Source organism: Brassica napus, chromosome C3, assembly GCF_020379485.1.
Source record: "Brassica napus cultivar Da-Ae chromosome C3, Da-Ae, whole genome shotgun sequence".
Classification (NCBI taxonomy): domain Eukaryota; kingdom Viridiplantae; phylum Streptophyta; class Magnoliopsida; order Brassicales; family Brassicaceae; genus Brassica; species Brassica napus.
This window is the reverse complement of record NC_063446.1, coordinates 45,764,626-45,782,323: the sequence shown is the minus strand read 5'-3', so window position 1 is coordinate 45,782,323 and position 17,698 is coordinate 45,764,626. Positions and strand designations below refer to the sequence as shown.

The following is a 17,698-nucleotide window of genomic DNA, read 5'->3' as shown; positions in this document are numbered from 1 at the left end:
TTGAGTTGATGGCATGCTTGTTATTGTTTGAGAACCGTAGTAGCATGCTAATGGTTAGGTTGATTGGTTAGTTAGCGAATGCGGAATGCTTAGATGATATCGCTAAGTTGTGGATAGTTAGGTATTCTGGAATTAGTCTTTATGCTAGATTCTGGAATATGATCGATTGTGTTAATTTGTGATTAATACTAGGAACCTTGTGTTATTTTTACCGGGTTTAGTATTAATCATATTTTGGCCATATAGCATTTGTGTAACCCACAATGCTAGGCATGTTTGAGGTGGAATGTGTTGATTGTGTGGTGATTAATACTAGGAACCTTGTGTTATTTTTACCGGGTTTAGTATTAATCGTATATTGGCCGACAACATTTGTGTAACCCACAATGCTAGGCATATTGGGGTGAGTTAGTGTTCCTTCAGACCTCGTACCCGGCGGGTCAAGGAAACCCCTTATTCGCTGGATCGGGAAGACTCAGACGAACGGGGTCATGTCCTATAGCTGAGTGATTACACGACGGTGTAATGTGGCAGTGACCCGAAGGACTGTGGGCTGTCGCGCGGTGACCCGAAGGACTGTGGGCCGCGGTCGGTTGAAAGTTCCTTCTTCTGGCCTTTTTGGTAGGAAGATAGGATATTGCCGATAGTGAAGGAGGAACATAACGTCTCCAGGACCCGAGTTTGTTATATATATATTATATCGTGTTTCGGGTTATTGAACCCTGGTTTATGTCGAATTTGAGTTTGGTGTTGAGCTAGTAATTAGCATATTGCTAGTTATCTTACTATCTTTTTCCAGCTGCGTATTTCTGATATTGCTTATTGTTATTGTGTTGTGTTGTTAGGTGAACCTCTCGCTTTAGAATGTTTGGGGTGGGATAGCGAGGGGTTGTATTTGTTAGTTAGGGATTGTAACTCGCTGAGTAATGCTAGATTACTCACTCCTCACTCGTTTTTGTTTCAGGTGACCAGTAGCAAGCTTGTAGAGGTCGCAGGAGGCTAGGCTGGCTGGTGTAGATTTGCATCTTTTTGGTTAAAGCGTTTCAGACTATAAGTATGTACTTTCGCTTTCTTGGCATGCCACCGCTTGTAGATTATGTTGTGTGTTTTGAACCATACAATATATAAAATAAATAAAGCGAATGTTTTGTGTAAATGCCTTGTTGTTCTGATATTAGCTTGTCCAAGCTAACACAACGTCAGATCGGAGTACGGGTTGAGAAGCCTTAGGCTTTGGTCTGACGGGACGTGTTAGCGGACGGACTGGCCTAATCACGAATTGCACTTTTCGTGACCTTGGTCGGATCGGCCGTTAACCCGTCATGTAGCGCTCCCGATCCTTGGTAGACGGTCGGCCCGTCGGTCATGTTCTTGTTTGATTGTTGGCCGGTGGTTCGACCTATGCCTAGAATGGTTCGGGGGTGTTACAGAGGTGGTATCAGAGCATGGTTTCGTCCATGCGTGACACAAGTGCTTTTTAACGATTTTATCGAGTCAAAGGAGTCGCAAAAAGATGATTAGGAAACCAGCCGCTTCCCGTAATAGAAATATGACTTACCCCTTTGATTGTGTGCAGGTGGCTAATCGCGGGATAGGTGATGATGGACGAGGTCGGATATGGGGAGAGGGTATGGATTGAACAGGCGGAGGATTGGGTTATAGATCAGATCAGGAGGATGGAAATGGCATCAGTGAGATGTTTGGACACGATAGGACCCCTCTGCAGAGAACAAGATCTTTTCCTGTGTACGGTAACAGGACTAGAGCGAGGGAAGACAGTTTGGCGAGTATTGGCCCAAGTCGTAATTGGGACCGGAGACATCAACATGATCAATCCGTTCAATCACACCCAAGGCCAGATCAAAACCGTGCCACTGAAGGACCACAAGATCAAGGAGCGGAAAACACCCTAAAGCTTTTACATGACGTGATGACCGAGGCACTTGGTAACCAAGGCAGGCGTACTCCACCCCCTTAGGCTTTGGTCTGACGGGACGTGTTAGCGGACGGACTGGCCTAATCACGAATTGCACTTTTCGTGACCTTGGCCGGATCGGCCGTTAACCCGTCATGTAGTGCTCCCGATCCTTGGTAGACGGTCGGCCCGTCAGTCATGTTCTTGTTTGATTGTTGGCCGGTGGTTCGACCTATGCCTAGAACGGTTCGGGGGTGTTACAACCAGGGTCGGTCCTTGGATGCCTCCTGATCTGTAGTTGATGGTTTCGACCATTATGGGCGGTCCCTGAGCGTCTAGGTGTGGAACCGTGAAAGATGTTTGGGTTTATCGCTGCATCCTTCAGTGGGGATTGCCTACGTACCCTTCAGTGAGGGTTCAAGCCGTTCGTAATTCATGTATATGTAGGCACAGAGCCTAGATGGGCGTGGAGCCTGATGGAGGCATGTGGCCTAGGGAGCACGGGCCTCTAGTGGGCACATGGCCTAATGGGCATGTAGCCTTGGGGCACGGGGCTCTAGTGGGCACATGGCCTAATGGGAACGTAACCTTGGGAGCACGTAGCTCTGTAGTTGGTAGGAGTCATCTGTTCTAGGGGGCACATGGCTGGAACAGATGGTAGACCTGTCGATATGCTGCGGTGAGCATGATGTGTCGAGGTGCTTCAGTGAGCATGGAGGGACCCTGCTGATGAGCTGGAGATCGTGGCCTGAGCCGGTAAGTAGAGTTGTAGACGTGCTGCAGGGAGCATATATCTTCATCTAGTTGACAGTAATCGCAGGGATTTGTCGGTTATAAGCCTGTAGATGAAGATGGTCTTCCGAGACCTCTTGGGGGCCTATAAGTCGTGCCTGTAGACCTGGGAGGCAGGAACCTGGAAGGCAAAGCTGGAGTAATCTCTTCATGGAATATTTTTCCCCAACAGTTTGCCCCTTATTTTCTGGTGTTATGTTTGAAGGTAGGAAATAACATGGTTTTCTTCATAGGACTTCCTGAGTTGCACCGTAGTATCAAGTTCCTCGTTGAGGTTGGAGTAGGACGTCGGCTCGTAACCTGGGCCATCAAACTTTATCGTCGATAATGCTCAGATGTACTTGCGCTCGGTCTGAAAGAATTCACAGCCTGATTGGAGATGTATGGCCTGGAGAATGGGGAGTAATCCTTGACTCGATACAGACACGTTGTCCAGATCAGCTAGTGTATTCGTCGGTGAACCCAGTGGGCATGATGTCATGGCCTGGACGAATGTAGATAGACTTACAAACATGCTTCAATAGGCATGCGTTTGGTCTGAGTGAGGATGGTCTCGTGGATGTAGTTGTACCCTTGATTCTGATGGCCTGGAAGTGGATAATCAGGAAGAACCACCATGTAAGACCTAGTAAATGCTCTAAGGGTGGACATCGCTATTAAGCAGGATATAGTTGAGCCTTGTTGGGGTCAAAAATGGTTACGACGGAATTAACGCCTGAAAGCCCACAGAAACTATATTTAAAAAAGAAATGAAAGAACTAACTTTTGTAAAAAGATTACTGAAAAGAATTTTTAAGAAAGATATGTCCGTAATATCAAAGCAATCAACCAATCATTCGGAAACATGCTCGAAAGGAAAACTTAAGTCGACCAACGAACATCGAACTATTCGAGCAAACGGACCATCGACCCACACGACACGTCGAACGGTCTGAGCATCGAATCAGTCGACGATCATCGAGTGGTCGGCCCAAGCAGGCCACTAGACGATCGTCGAGTGGTCTGTCCCGGAACGCCGATCCAACCCAAAACTATCGGGACGACAAAAATTCATGCACTCTCGTCTAAACCTCGATACGACCTCTTACTAACTACGGCTATACTGTCCCTTACTCCATCCTAAGTGGAGTTGTCGTTGAGACATTACGATAAAAACTGCGGTAAACTATTCAAAAATCGTAATAAACGCGATAAGTCCAAAAACGGCCCAAAGAGGCCTAAAACGGGACTAAGAGCCCACTTACGATTTTATTTGGTAAAAGCCCATCAGTACTACTACGGTTTATATTTTATCCGCGAGAAAGCATAAATGTTAAATTTCCGAAGATAAATGTTAAGTTTCCGAAGATAATTACGAAGATCGAGGAAAATGGAATATTTCCGAAAGATGCTAAAGTCGGCCAAAGGGCATAACAGGAAAGCTTAAACCGACCTTGGAGGGAGTATATAAGGAGTTCTAGAACTTTATTAGAGAACTTTATCAGAGAACTTTTTTAGAGAACTTTATCAGAGAACTTTTTCAGAGTAAACTTAGCACTTGAAGCATTTAGGCAACTTTCCGTTTTTGTTATTTCGAGCTGCGACTCAACTAGGTTGTGAAGTCTTAGGTTGTTAAAACTAGGAATCTCGCCGACAGCTCTCATAGCCGAGGCTTCTACCTTGTTGTAACGCTCATACGCGAATTCAGAATAAGACTCCTTTTGCTCTTTTTTACGATTTCTTATTTCTTTTAATCTTTACTTTCGTGTTCTGATTGCTTGGCGTGTGGTTTAGCAGATATCCGGGAACTCTGGGAAATAAGGGTTTTCCTAACTTTCCTAATTTGAACGGAAATCGACGGTGTGAATTTCGATTCCCACAGTTTGGCGCTAGAAGGGGGGGGGTTACGGATCAATCTAACTCACAGCCACAACACTCGATCAGACATGGCAGGTGACGACTCCAACGCCATGCTAACTCCTCACAACGGAGGACGCAACAATGGTCAGAACACTTCAGCAGCAGACGTTTCCGTGGCAAACGCAGTAGCCAACGCCACGACTCTCGAGGAGTTTAAAAAGATGTTCTCCGCCTATGAAAAAATGTCGGAAGAACAAGATAAGCTCGTGGACACCTTGTCTAAACAGGTCAAGACCTTAAACAGCAAGGACACGAGCGGTCCTTCCCCGCGGATCAACAAAGATTCGCGGACGAAGACTCGACTTCACAACCCCACACGACAGGCCTGGAACTTCGCGGGAACATCCCACAGGGCAAAACCCTAGCGAAACATCTCCTGCCGAAGGACGGGACCCCGAAAACCCTTTTGTCTCCAATAAAGGATACAGGGATCGACGAAGTTGAACGTGTCAACTTGGATCCCAGCGATCAATCCGATGATACGGAAGAAGATGCTGACATACATCCAAGAAGAACCAGGAGCCAGACGGCTTGGGAAGATTCTCCGTTCAGCAAGCCCATGACCGAAGAAGAAGAAAATATCTTCTGGGTTAAGCAGGAGAAGCTGGCTGAAGAGCAGGCCGAAATTACTCACACCAGACGTCGAGAGGCTCGAATGGCTACCGGTGGGGATCCAGATATTCGCGATCTTCGCGATTACATAAAAAAGACTGTTGCGGAAGTAAGGGCCCTGAAATCCCAGATCCATAACGCTACTAGCGCCGCCCCTGAAATCGACTAGTTGCCGGAGGAAGCGCAAAAAACGCCCTTCACGGCTCGCATCGCCGAAACCAAGCCTTCCAGATCACCATGGGGAGAGCCAGACTCAGAGAAACCGAGAGAGACGCTGGCTATTGTTGCCTTTTCATCGAAAACCTGGAAGGGGCAGCTCTCGAGTGGTTTTCCTGCCTTAAGCAGAACTCAATCGGAACTTTTCGCCAGCTCGCATCAGAGTTTGTCAAACACTACTCTATGTTCATAGATAGAGAAACCTCCGACGTCGACCTCTGGAGCCTTTCCCGAAGGGAAGACGAGCCTCTCCGTGATTTCATAAGCAGGTTCAAGCTAGTCATGTCCAGGGTCAGCAGAATTAGCGACAAGGTAGCCATCGACGCGCTCAGAAAGACGCTCTGGTACAAGTCGAAATTCAGAAAGTGGATAACCCTCGACAAGCCGCGTACGATCCAGGATGCTTTTCACAAAGCAACCGACTACATCATCATCGAAGAAGAGACGAGAGTCCTGTCGCAAAAACCTAAGCCGACGAAATCGTCTTCGAAGGACGCAGACCAAAAGCCCAAGAAGAAAAGCTCTCGTAACGACAAGTACGTCCATCATGAGGGAGAAGAACTCCAGGGAGCGCATAACTACGCGATCAACTCAGAGCAGGGTAGGACTTCAGGCAATACATGGACCCGAAACCCCAACTACTACGAGAACACCTACTGCGAGTTCCATCAGACCCGAGGACACGCCACAATCAACTGTACAGTCCTTGGTGCAAGATTGGCGGCGAAGCTACTCTCCGGGGAACTCTCCGAAATCACTAGGGTCAAGGATCTCATCCGTGAGACGGATCGTCCCCCAAAGACTGACAAAATTTCACCCCCGGAAGCTCCTCCTCAGGGAAACCAATCGGGAGATAAGCGCGGAACGAGGCAAGACGACAAGGGACAGCAATCGCCGTAGGGTAAACATGATCATCGGAGGATCACAGTACTGCAATGATACGGTCTCGGCCATCAAGGCTTACCAGCGTAAAGCTGAAACAAGTGCGAACTGGCCGACCTGGTGCCCGCCCCGAGACGTTTAAAACAGTGCAATCATCTTCGAGGAGGAAAAAACTGGCGGGATAGACCAGCCTCACTGTGATCCACTCGTCAAAGACCTTGTCATCCGAGACCTTGAAGTCGCCAGAATCCTTGTGGACACCGGAAGCACGGTTAATGTCATCTTCCGCGACACCCTTAAGAGGATGAACATCGAGCTCGGCGAAGTCGTACTGATACCGAAACCACTAACTGGTTTCTCAGGCACGACATCAATGACCCTCGGGTCAATCAAGCTTCCAGTCATGGCGAAAGAGGTAACGAAGATAGTCGACTTTGCAGTGGTCGATCATCCAGCCATCTACAACATCATCGTGGGAACTCATTGGCTCAACGCTATGAAGGCAGTCCCACCTACCTATCACTTGGGCGTCAAATTCCCAACCTAGAACGGAATTTCTGCTATCTGGGGATGCCAGAAGCAGTCACGACTTTGTTTTCTCGCTGAACATAAGCTGACACAAATCACAGAGACCGCAAAACCGAAACGAGCGAAGATAACTCAGCATCTGGCTGAAAACGCTTCGAAAAAAGATGATGCAACATCGTCCCCAGTGACGGACCTAAAACAGCAGCATGCTAGTCACGATGCCTTCACCCAACCGGAGGAGACAAACCCGGAAAAGGCCGTCGACCCATCTAAAGTCAGCATGACTGAAACGATCGACGCGACCGCCGAAAATGAGTAAACCTACTCGCGGCCAAAACAGAACTACGAGATGGCTTGATCCTCGAAAGAGGTACGTGGGCCGCTCGCCGAAAGGCGAGTTCAGCTATCCCCCTCTTTAAAAAGGGGGGGGGGGGGGTGGGTAGGTATATACATACGCGTATACTCCCATATTTTTAAAATATGCATTGTTGTACTTCATATTTTTGAAAACTTCCGCAATAATACGAAAACTTCTCTATCTTGCATAAACAATCCTAGTCATACCAGACTCTAAACTGCGAGAAATTCGCAACACTTAGTAAAAATCAACACACCTCTTTAAGACGAAATTTCGAGATTTAGCGAGACGTCGCGGAAAAATCTCAGGACAATGCGTCTAAAAAGATAAACGAAAAGTCTAAACGCGACTATATAATTTTAAACCACCATTACATCATGTTCGTCGATTGGCCCCGTTGAACACATCAGCCGTCTTAAACAAACACATCCTGACCATTATCTCAAGAAGAATTGGTCCTCGAACATCCGACACAAGAATTATAGCGCTATAAAAGAAATCCAAAATTTTGGTCAGCACTTCCAGGAGGCTTAGAAATTGCCCTTGGAGAGATGCTCGGTTCCAACCAAACAAGGCGTATATGCCGAGAACATATCGCGGACTTTACATCGATTTGGAACCAGGATGAAACTGAAACGGTTTACGTAAGTCGAACTAGTCATCGCACCCCCTAAATACAGGAGTAAACCTTGGTCTTGCCCTAAACCCAACACTCTGGTCTCTAACATCTCAAGACATGATATCTAAAATTGATACGAGATTTTAAACCATGTCTCACCGTTCGTTTCTAAACACTCATAATATATATAAAACCGCATAGCGGTAAGGGATTCAAAGCAACCAACGGTCAGTCCCAATAAACACAAACGCAGCCATCTAGGCCCACACAAAATTCAAACACAAATAAAGGCCACACTCGGCCGAGAATAGATAATAACGGCCAGACACGGCCAGAACATAAGATAAGGGGAAACCCGTTCCCATCAGACACCACTTACACCTTCAAGGATCGAGAACACAGTTTCCAGACATGGAGGCTCCAAACGTGCTTATTGGTCTATCCACCTCTTCATCCTCTCCCGCAACATCAATCACAACCTCCTCCGTATCAGGTGAGACCGGGACTGGATCCCAGAATCCTCGGATCTTTGCCTCAATCGGAGGGATCAGGTTCTCAGCATGAGCATAGTCGTTCATACCACCATTCATGGTGGACATCTCGTAATCAAAGTCGAAGTCATCCGTTTTCGCCTTCCACAACGACCCGACGAAACCTCGACACTCACGGAAATCGCCCAACATCGAGTGCGCCTCCTTGATCGACCACAAACTGAGAAGCACGGTTCGCCATCACAGCAGCAACCTCTCTCCTGCCCCGTCTCTCCGCTCAGTGAATAGCCTTGGAGTGGTCGTGAGCAGCCTTCAGCTCTCATTCCACGGCCTCGCTCTGCACACGGGCGAGGGTCTTCTACGCCTTCTCCACTTTGAAACGGTAAACCATCGCTTCACGAGTCCTTGCCTCAAGGGCCGAGCTGATCATGCACACTCCCTAAAAAAACCATCATTAAGATAGTCGAAAAACAAAGGAAACTAACCCCATTGATTAAGCGTGATCCTTCCGAAATGACTTTTGATCTCTCCGGTATGTCTACTAGTGGAGGTAAGTCAAAATTCGGAGGCAGCCCGGCAAGGAACGCATCGAAATCGCCGTTTGGAAAGGGGACCTCGCTTGTTCCGCTCCCATCACCACAAGGAAGGTTTGGATCCCATCCGGGCAGCACGAAATCATCCACGGGAAAGTCAAAATCTTCGAGATCAATGCCTTTGTCCTTCGACTGCTTGGCTGTTCCCCTTTTCATGGGAACGCTGCGAGGAACAGAATCATCCGAATCCGAGATGGGTTCTTTGGCCACTTGGACACCGGGGCCAGCACGATGACACCTCACGGTCCTGCGAACCCTTTGCGGCGTGAAGAACGTCCAGTAAAATGGACCGTTCCGCAGAAGGTCCCGTATGATAACGTGTCACTAGGAAATGGGTGCAAGGGGTTTATGAAAGGGCGATCGTTGAACTTGCTTCGAAACACCGGAATACATCCTTCCTTGACGGATGCAGCGTTTATACAAACAAAGAAGAGACACTTCATCCACGTATGACCGTGAGGGGTGGTCTTCTTAATCACCGACTGTTTGTACGGGGAGTTAGGCGGAACATAGAACCCAAAACATTCTGCAGACGTAGAAAAGCCTTGAAGTGATCGACGGTAAGGGTTAGGCCATGCTCGTAACTAAGGATCACCAAACCGATAAGGTGCTCCAAGCCAGCGAGGCTCAGCTGACCTATCGATATTTTGAAACGCTCGAAAACGCGGACTATGATCTTCGGAATAGGGAAACAGAAACGACAACGCAGCAGGAATGCCTCGTAACATGTAAAGTAGCCATCCGGGGGATTCTCTGCAGTCTCACCATCGCGAGGGATTCGAAACTCCACTTCTTCGGAAATCCGAGCGAACTTCCGAACGATCATCAGAAACGAATGCGTACTCATGCTCGGCAAGTCATGGTTAATCATTTGATGGGACGTCTTGGGATAAGGTGCCTCGAGAGTGGGAGTGATCAAGCCACATCGTGCAACCCAATATGCCTCGCCTTCCGCAGGATCAACAGAGTGCGGCTCAAGTTCGGCCTTCGGGACGAGAAGCTCCTCGTCGTAAACATCCTCGGATGTGGAACTGTAAGGGGTGGACTTTCGCGAAAATTTCTTCTTGTAAGACATCTCTTTGAAATTTTTAAAGCTTTTTTTAAAAAAAAAGAGATGAGGAAAGAAGAGAGGGAATTCTTCTTTCTTTCTCTCAAAGAAACTTTTGTGAAAATGAGGAAGTGTGGGGTTTGAGAAAAAAAATCGCCCAATCTACTTATAGACACAAAAATTCACTATTCACCTTTGGACTTTCAGGCATTAATCCCATCCAACTCGCCTAAACTTGCCAAATGCGCCTAACCGCACGCTAGAACCTTACGATACACGGTTCTAACGAGCTGGGGGGCTAAATGTTGGGGTCAAAAACGGTCACGACGGAATTAACGCCTGAAAGCCCACATAAACTATATTTAAAAAAGAAATGAAAGAACTAACTTTCGTAAAAAAAATTACTGAAAAGAATTTTTTTGAAAGATATGTCTGTAATATAAAGCAATCAACCAATCATTCGGAAAAATGCTCAAAAGGAAAACTTAAGTCGACCAACGAACGTCGAACCATTCGAGCAAAAGAACCATCGACCCACACGACACACGTCGAACGGTCCGAGCATCGAACCACTCGGCGATCGTTGAGTGGTCGGCCCAAGCAGGCCACTCGAAGATCGTCGAGTGTTCCGACCATCGAACCACTCGACGATCATCGAGTGGTCGGCCCAAGCAGGCCACTCTACGAACGTCGAGTGGTCCGACCATCGAACCAGTCGACGATCGTCGACTGCTCGACCCAAGCAGGCCACTTGACGATCGTCGAGTGGTCCGACCATCGAACCACTCGACGTTCGTCAAGTGGATGGACCAATCCGGCCACTTGACAATCGTCGAGTGGTCCGACCATCGAACCACTCGACGATCGTCGAGTGGTCTGTCCTGGAACGCCGATCCAACCCAAAACTATCGGGACGACACCAATTCAAGCACTCTCGTCTAAACCTCGATACGAACTCTTACGAACTGCGGCTATACTGTTCGTTACTCCATCCTAAGTGGAGTTGTCGTCGAGACATTACGATAAAAACTGCGGTAACTTATTCAAAAATCGTAATAAACGCGATAAGTCCAAAAACGGCCCAATGAGGCCTAAAACGGGACTAAGAGCCCACTTACGATTTTATACGGTAAAAGCCCATCAGTACTACGACGGTTTATATTTTATCTGGTAGAAAGGATAAATGTTTAATTTCCGAAGATAAATGTTAAGTTTCCGAAGATAATTATGAAGATCAAGGAAAATGGAATATTTCTGAAAGATGCTAAAGTCGGCCAAAGGGCACAACAGGAAAGCTTAAACTGACCTTGGAGGGAGTATATAAGGAGTTCAAGGCGAGAGGCACAAAGAAAGAATTTTTCGGAGAACTTTTTCAGAGCAAACTTAGCACTTAGAGCATTTAGGCAACTTTCCGTTTTTGTTATTTCGAGCTGCGACTCAACTAGGTTGTGCAGTCTTAGGTTGTTAGAACTAGGAATCTCGCCGACAGCTCTCATAGCCGAGGCTTCTACCTTGTTGTAACGCTCATACGCGAATTCGGAATAAGGCTCCTTTTGCTCTTTTTTACGATTTCTTATTTATTTTCGTCTTTACTTTCGTGTTCTGATTGCTTGGCGTGTGGTTTAGCAGATATCCGGGACCTCTGGGAAATTAGGGTTTTCCTAACTTTCCAAATTTGAACGGAAATCGACAGTGTGAATTTCGGTTCCCACAAGCCTGTAAGACTTTCTTCTTCTCCTTTATAAGGATGAGACGTTGCCCCCATGGTGGGGATTGGTCGGAGTTGGCCGAAAGTTTGATGGAGAAGCCGGGAACGTTTTGCATAAAGGGTGATGCTTCCGCTCATACCCCAGATGCTTGTGCTGCTCCTGTAGCTATGCTCGGCCTTAGTTCAAGCAGGACTTCAGTTTGCATTTCTTGAGGCTCTCTGAATCGTGTAGAGGAGTGTATGGGTCAGGACCCAGGAATTCTGAGAGGGAGAATCTTAGCGAGTCTAAGGATTAGGGGGATGAGGAGGTTTAATAAGACCCAGAGGCCGAAATGAGGATCCTCGTGCTTGATTTCGCTGTCCTTGCTTGCGCCTCTTGAGTTTGTAAAAGATGTAATGGACTTTCATTCAGTTCTTCGCACCGGTCTCCTTATTGCGTTTAGCATACTTGATGCTCCTTGAGGTTTTGATGTTATAGTTGTAGCTTCTTGCGTTGTCTTAGGATTGTACCCTGACCTTCGGCAGAGGGACGTTCTGCGTGTTCGTCTTGGTAGTTGGAGATAACCTAGTTTATTCTTGGTACCGGAGTAGAACTCTTGGAAATGTTGTTTGGGGTGACCAGTAGTACCCATGCCGAATAAAGAAGGTGGAACCATTTGTTGAACTCTGCCATTGATTCTTGGCAACTCTCAACTATGTAATATTTCAATCTGCACCCAGAGGTAGGCTAAAATCAATGCTGCGGTGACCTTGTATCACGCTTTCTTGGAACCTGGAGGATCATGGGCATGTTTTCCCAGAATCCGAAGATTTAGAGATACATCCTTCTGAAACTCATGGCTTGTGGATGCGATTCTTCATAAATCGGAGGTTGTATGGATTTTCGTCCAGGAACCCGGAGGCTGGATGGACTCTCGTCCTTGAACCCGGAGGCTGGATGGACTTTCGTCCTGGAACCCGGAGGCTGGATGGACTTGCATCCTGGAACCCGGAGGAGGGTTGAACTTTTGTTCAGGAACTTGATGGTTGTGTGGACCTTCAAGGGGACCTTCTCATATATCTTTTCGACTCGAAGTCGCCTCCGTCGGGTAGACTCTCGTTGATTGGTAGGTAGGCTTTTTAGAGCAGTGTCTTCCTTTATCAAAACCTGGGAGCGTCTTCCAATGCGTCGTCCAGCTACCCTTGGGAAGACTTACAAGTGGAACCAGATGTCTTAGGTTCGTGAACTTGGAGTATAGGGATGCGTCACATTCCACCTTCCGTAGATGGGTTACTCGTGAATTTTACCCAAGAGATAGCAGGTCTCTCTTATGGACCCGGAGATTCAATAGCTAGATACTGGGATCGAACGAAACCGTGGTATTGTTTCAGAACCCGGAGATGTTGTTGGGACCCGAAGGTCATTTCTGGAGCCTGGAGGCTGCCCTAGACCCAGAGGTCACCTTTAGAACCCGGAGGTTGAGTAAGGACCCGAAGGTCATTTGGGAACCCGGAGGTTCCTTTAGACCCTGAGGTCGTATTTAGGACCTGGAGGTCGTTTTGAACCTGGAGGTTGCTCGGGACCCGGAGGTCGTTTGGGAACCCGGAGGTTCCTCTAGACCCGAAGGTCATTTTGAACCGGGAGGTCGTTTGGGAACCCGAAGGTTCCTCTAGACCTGGAGGTCATTTTGAACCCGAGGTTTCTTTTGGACCCGGAGGTCGTTTTGAACCAGGAGGTCATTTGGGAACCCGGAGGTTCCTCTAGACTCGGAGGTCATTTTGAACCCGAAGGTTTCTTTTGGACCCAGAGGTCGTTTTAACCCGGAGGTTTCTCGGGGCCCGGAGATCGTTTTGAACCCGGAGGTTTCTTTTGGACCTGGAGGTCGTTTTGAACCCAGAGGTTGTTTGGGAACCCGGAGGTTCCTTCTGGACCCGCAGGTCATTTTGAACCCAAAGGTTTCTTTTGGACCCGGAGGTCGTTTTGAACCCGGAGGTTGCTCTAGACCCGGAGGTTGCTCTAGACCCGGAGGTCGTTTTGAACCCGGGCTTATATAAGAACCTGGAGGTTTACCTTTTCTAGGCACTGAGATCTTTTCAGGACCCGGAGACTGCATGGGGACCCGAAGGTTCTTAATAACCCGGGGGTTCTGATCTAATAACCCTTAGGTTATCTTTAGACCCGGAGTTCGAAAGAACCCGGAATATTTGGTTTTGCAGGGACCGTACCCCGCCTTCCGAGGCAAGACTACTCTCGGTACCTGTTCGGATTTCGCATTATGCCACTTGGAAGCTGGCCACTATCGAGTTCCTATGCTGTATTCTACTTCTGCAGGATGTCACTGACAGGCTTAGAGGGTGCTGGTGTGGGTGTTATGACCCAAGTGCCAGGCTTCGCTGCTTTCCACGTCTGGAGAAGCAGGGTTTTAATTGCTCCCTGTATTTCACAGTACTTTTGCAATAATTATACCATGTGTTCCCTGTATTGTGTAGCACGTGGCGCTTTAATACATGTACTTTTTACAATGGTACTCTAGGGACCCCGATGTGCCTTAGCTGCATAGGGGTTTTAGGTAGTTTCGACAGCATACTCAGGCTTGCGCATACCCATTCCTGCTTTATGTTTTATACCCATTGTCGCTCCCTGTACAAACTCAGTTTGAATACAGTACTTTTGCGTTTGGAGTTATGCTCCCTGCCTGAGTGTAAGCGTGGAAGCTCCTCAGGCAGTACCTTTGCATTATATGTAATATGCTCCCTGCGTGAGAGTAAGCGTGTAAGCTCCTCAGGCAGTACCTTTGCATTATATGTAATATGCTCCCTGCCTGAGAGTAAGTGTGTAAGCTCCTCAGGCAGTGCTTTGCATTATAAGTACTTCGTATCCCGCCTGGGAGTAGGCTCTTGAGCAGGAGCACTATATTTGACCGCATACTATGGCTTGTGCTAGACCATTCCTGCGATTGTCAAATATTTTCCATGCGCCATACGTGTGGGTTTTACACTTATGCGCAAGATCATAGGATCTAGTAATCCCTTTTATTGATCTGGACGCAGGGATCGATGCAGGGGTCGGACCCGGAGCTTCTCTCAACAGGAACCTGGAGGCAGGTGTCCTGGCCGAGGCCTGGATGACTTTTCGCAACCAGTTTGCTCCTTATTTCTCGATTTTGTCCTCGAACTCGGGGAATAACCTGTGCACTCAAGTCAACCGGAGTTGCTCATTCTCAGCAGGCTTCCCCTGGGCAAGACATAGCTCAATTAATCCTTGTTTCCCAGGTTCTTCTTAGGTCTGGACCGTGTTTGAACCTGGAGGAGAACAAATTTCCACAGGATAGACCGGGGTCTAGTAGACGTTTCAAGGTTCTAGACCTGCTTAGAGATGACCTGGCGAGATTCAGGACCTTGGTTGCATTCCATTGGATGTCAAGACTTATTCATGGGGCTCGTGGCCTGAAGTAGTTCTCTCTGGTTGGTGCAAAACCTGATGGAGAAACGTTTGATGCTTCAGTGGGAATCAACATTGACTTGTCGGTGGTAGGTCCCTAGGGCTTCGCGTGAACAGGATGTCCCTCTGAAATCTCCTTTTCAGGCTTCTTCTTAGGCCTGGGCCGTGTTTGAACCTGGAGGAGAGTCGATTTCCCCGAGATAGACAGGGGTCTAATGGATATTCCCAGGCTTTTGGCTGATTTAGGTCGATTGACCTAGGAAAATTCAAGACCCTGGCCTTGCATGTCGATGGATGGCAAGACTCGTAGGTTTGGCTGGTGAAGATCACTTGTATCTGTTGAAGTCTGATGTAGGTGATCTGTTGCCCAGCTCAGAAGAAGGAATTCTTGAGCTCGTATTTGCATTGCAGTGATAAGCGAGATTCTTCTTCCTGGCGCAGGACCTCGGTGGCACATAGCTACATATTTCCTGGGTCCGAATGGCACATGACCGGGGCACGGAAACGAATTATCGATTTACTTCCTTCTTATGTGCCCCATGACTGGATATCCGCTGGAGAATGATCTTTTGAAGAACCTACACCGTACTAGGTAGTAGCTGAGTGAAGACCGCGATTTTACTTATTCCTTCTCCGGGAGGAGCAAGACCCTTTGTTGAGGTGTGGAGGCCGATTCTTCGTCGTACTACCCTGAGGTATCAACGTACATCGTGTAGGAACTCATAGTCCCTGATAATTCTTCTCTGGAATCTAAAGCTCTTAAGAGCTTCATGTTCTGATCCTGTTGGACCTGTAGATTTATCCTTGGGAACCTGGAGGTTTCAACGAATTAGTGCTCTGAGATGGGAAGATCTATAGATATTGCACCCGGAGGTGAATATTTGTTTTGCAGTCTCGAACCCATAGTCTTTATTGACTTAATACAACATCGCACTCTGTCCTCCGGAGATGGACAACTCTCGATGTCAATTGGATGTGGGCTGTTGTCGAGATTGCGCCCGTTGCTTCAGTGGACCCGTTCGAAATGCCTTCAAGATCTATAGGACAGCTTCTTGGTAGTAGAACTTTTTTGGGACGCGTGGTCCTGAAATTATCGGGGGTATCGTCCTGAAGCCCAGTGTTTCTTAAACGTAACCTCATGAAATATGGAGGTCGTGGGATTCACCCTCTTGGAGCCCGAAAGTTTCTGGCATATAACCTATTAAAACCCGGAGGCGGTAGGATTAATCCTCTTCAAATCCGGCGGTTATAGGGGAAGCAAGAATACTTATTCGTCCTTGAGCTTGGATAGCAGGGGCTGACACGATCTTAGACGGCCCGAGTCGAAATTGACCCAGAGGCAGGAATGTACCGGTTTTGGAGCCGGACCCGTTGTTTGGATAGCAGGTGGTGACCCGGCTAAGAATGCTTCTATGCATGGATTAGCGTCTTATGCTGCATACTAGGACGTAGTTAATCCATTCTACTGTTGATCTTCCATTCGTATTTCTTCGCTCCTATTCCTTGGATATCCTCCTCTTGTAGACGTCGTTCGGTGACTTCTTTTGGCTACTCTCTGCTCCCACTTGGGTGACTCACTCTCTGCGTTTTATGATGTCATGTAATGATGTGTTCAAGCTGTTCTCTACCCCCTCTTGGGCGAGCCAGTCCCAGAGTTTTCTGGACGCCACTTGATGACTTTTCGCCTCTACTTGAGTCTCCTTTGCCATGGGCATGTTGATGGGATTTGCTAATACGTTTTGCCCCTTGGGTTAACACTTAGCTCATTTGGCCCTGCTTTCCTCGTGGTCGTAAGGTGGTCGGAACCTGGGATCCGAAACCTGGGATTCAGAACCCGGGAGCTTGTGGGAACTGAAATTCACACCGTCGATTATAATAAATTATAATGGAGGAAAACTGAGTGAACCCGTTTTTCCTTGAAGGTCTAGTAGCATTGCGCTGTTAAGATCTTCTCGTTCGGGGAGGAATGTTCTCCGTACTCCGAGAAATTCTACTTCCGCGGGGATCATACATTCCGTTCCGTAAACGAGGGAAAATGGGGTTTCACCCGTTGCCCGTCTCGGGGTCGTACGACGCGACCAAAGAACTCCTTCGAGCTCTTCTGCCCATCGTCCCTTTTTGGCTTCTAAGCGCTTTTTTTAACCCGTCGAGGACAGTTTTGTTGATGGTCTCTGCCTGGCCATTGCACTGCAGATATCTGGGAGTCGACTTGGTCAGTCGTATCTTCCACTTCTCGCAGAATGCTTCGAATCGGGTAGAGATGAGCTGAGATCCGTTGTCTGTCCTGATTTCGTAAGGGACCCCGTGTCTGGTGATGATGTTCTTCCATACAAAGTTCTCGACTTGTACGTCTTTAATCTGCCTCTACCCACTTGGAGAAGAAATCCGTGAGGACCAGGAGGAAGCGTTTCTGCTTCGAGTTGTGTAATGGCCCGACGATATCCATGGACCATCGCATGAAGGGATACGGAGACGAGACGGACGAGAGGACTTCCGCGGGTTGATTGATTGTCGGCGCGTGCCTTTGGCATTTTTTGATTTGTGCTCGAATCAGATTGGCGACCACTGGTGGTCCGATGCTTGGGTGTTCGATGAACTCGACGGAGATTACTCGCC

At 47.8% G+C, this 17,698-nt stretch overlaps 1 protein-coding gene across 1 annotated transcript; it reads left to right on the top strand.

Annotated features, from left to right (window-relative positions):
- The first annotated feature begins 5,455 nt into the window (after positions 1–5,455).
- Positions 5,456–6,863, top strand: LOC106436044. The gene is made up of 3 exons (XM_013877004.2): positions 5,456–5,746; positions 5,834–6,303; positions 6,464–6,863. The coding sequence occupies exons 1-3, from the start codon at positions 5,456–5,458 to the stop codon at positions 6,861–6,863; spliced, it is 1,161 nt and encodes a 386-aa protein (XP_013732458.2).
- The last annotated feature ends 10,835 nt before the right edge of the window (positions 6,864–17,698 follow it).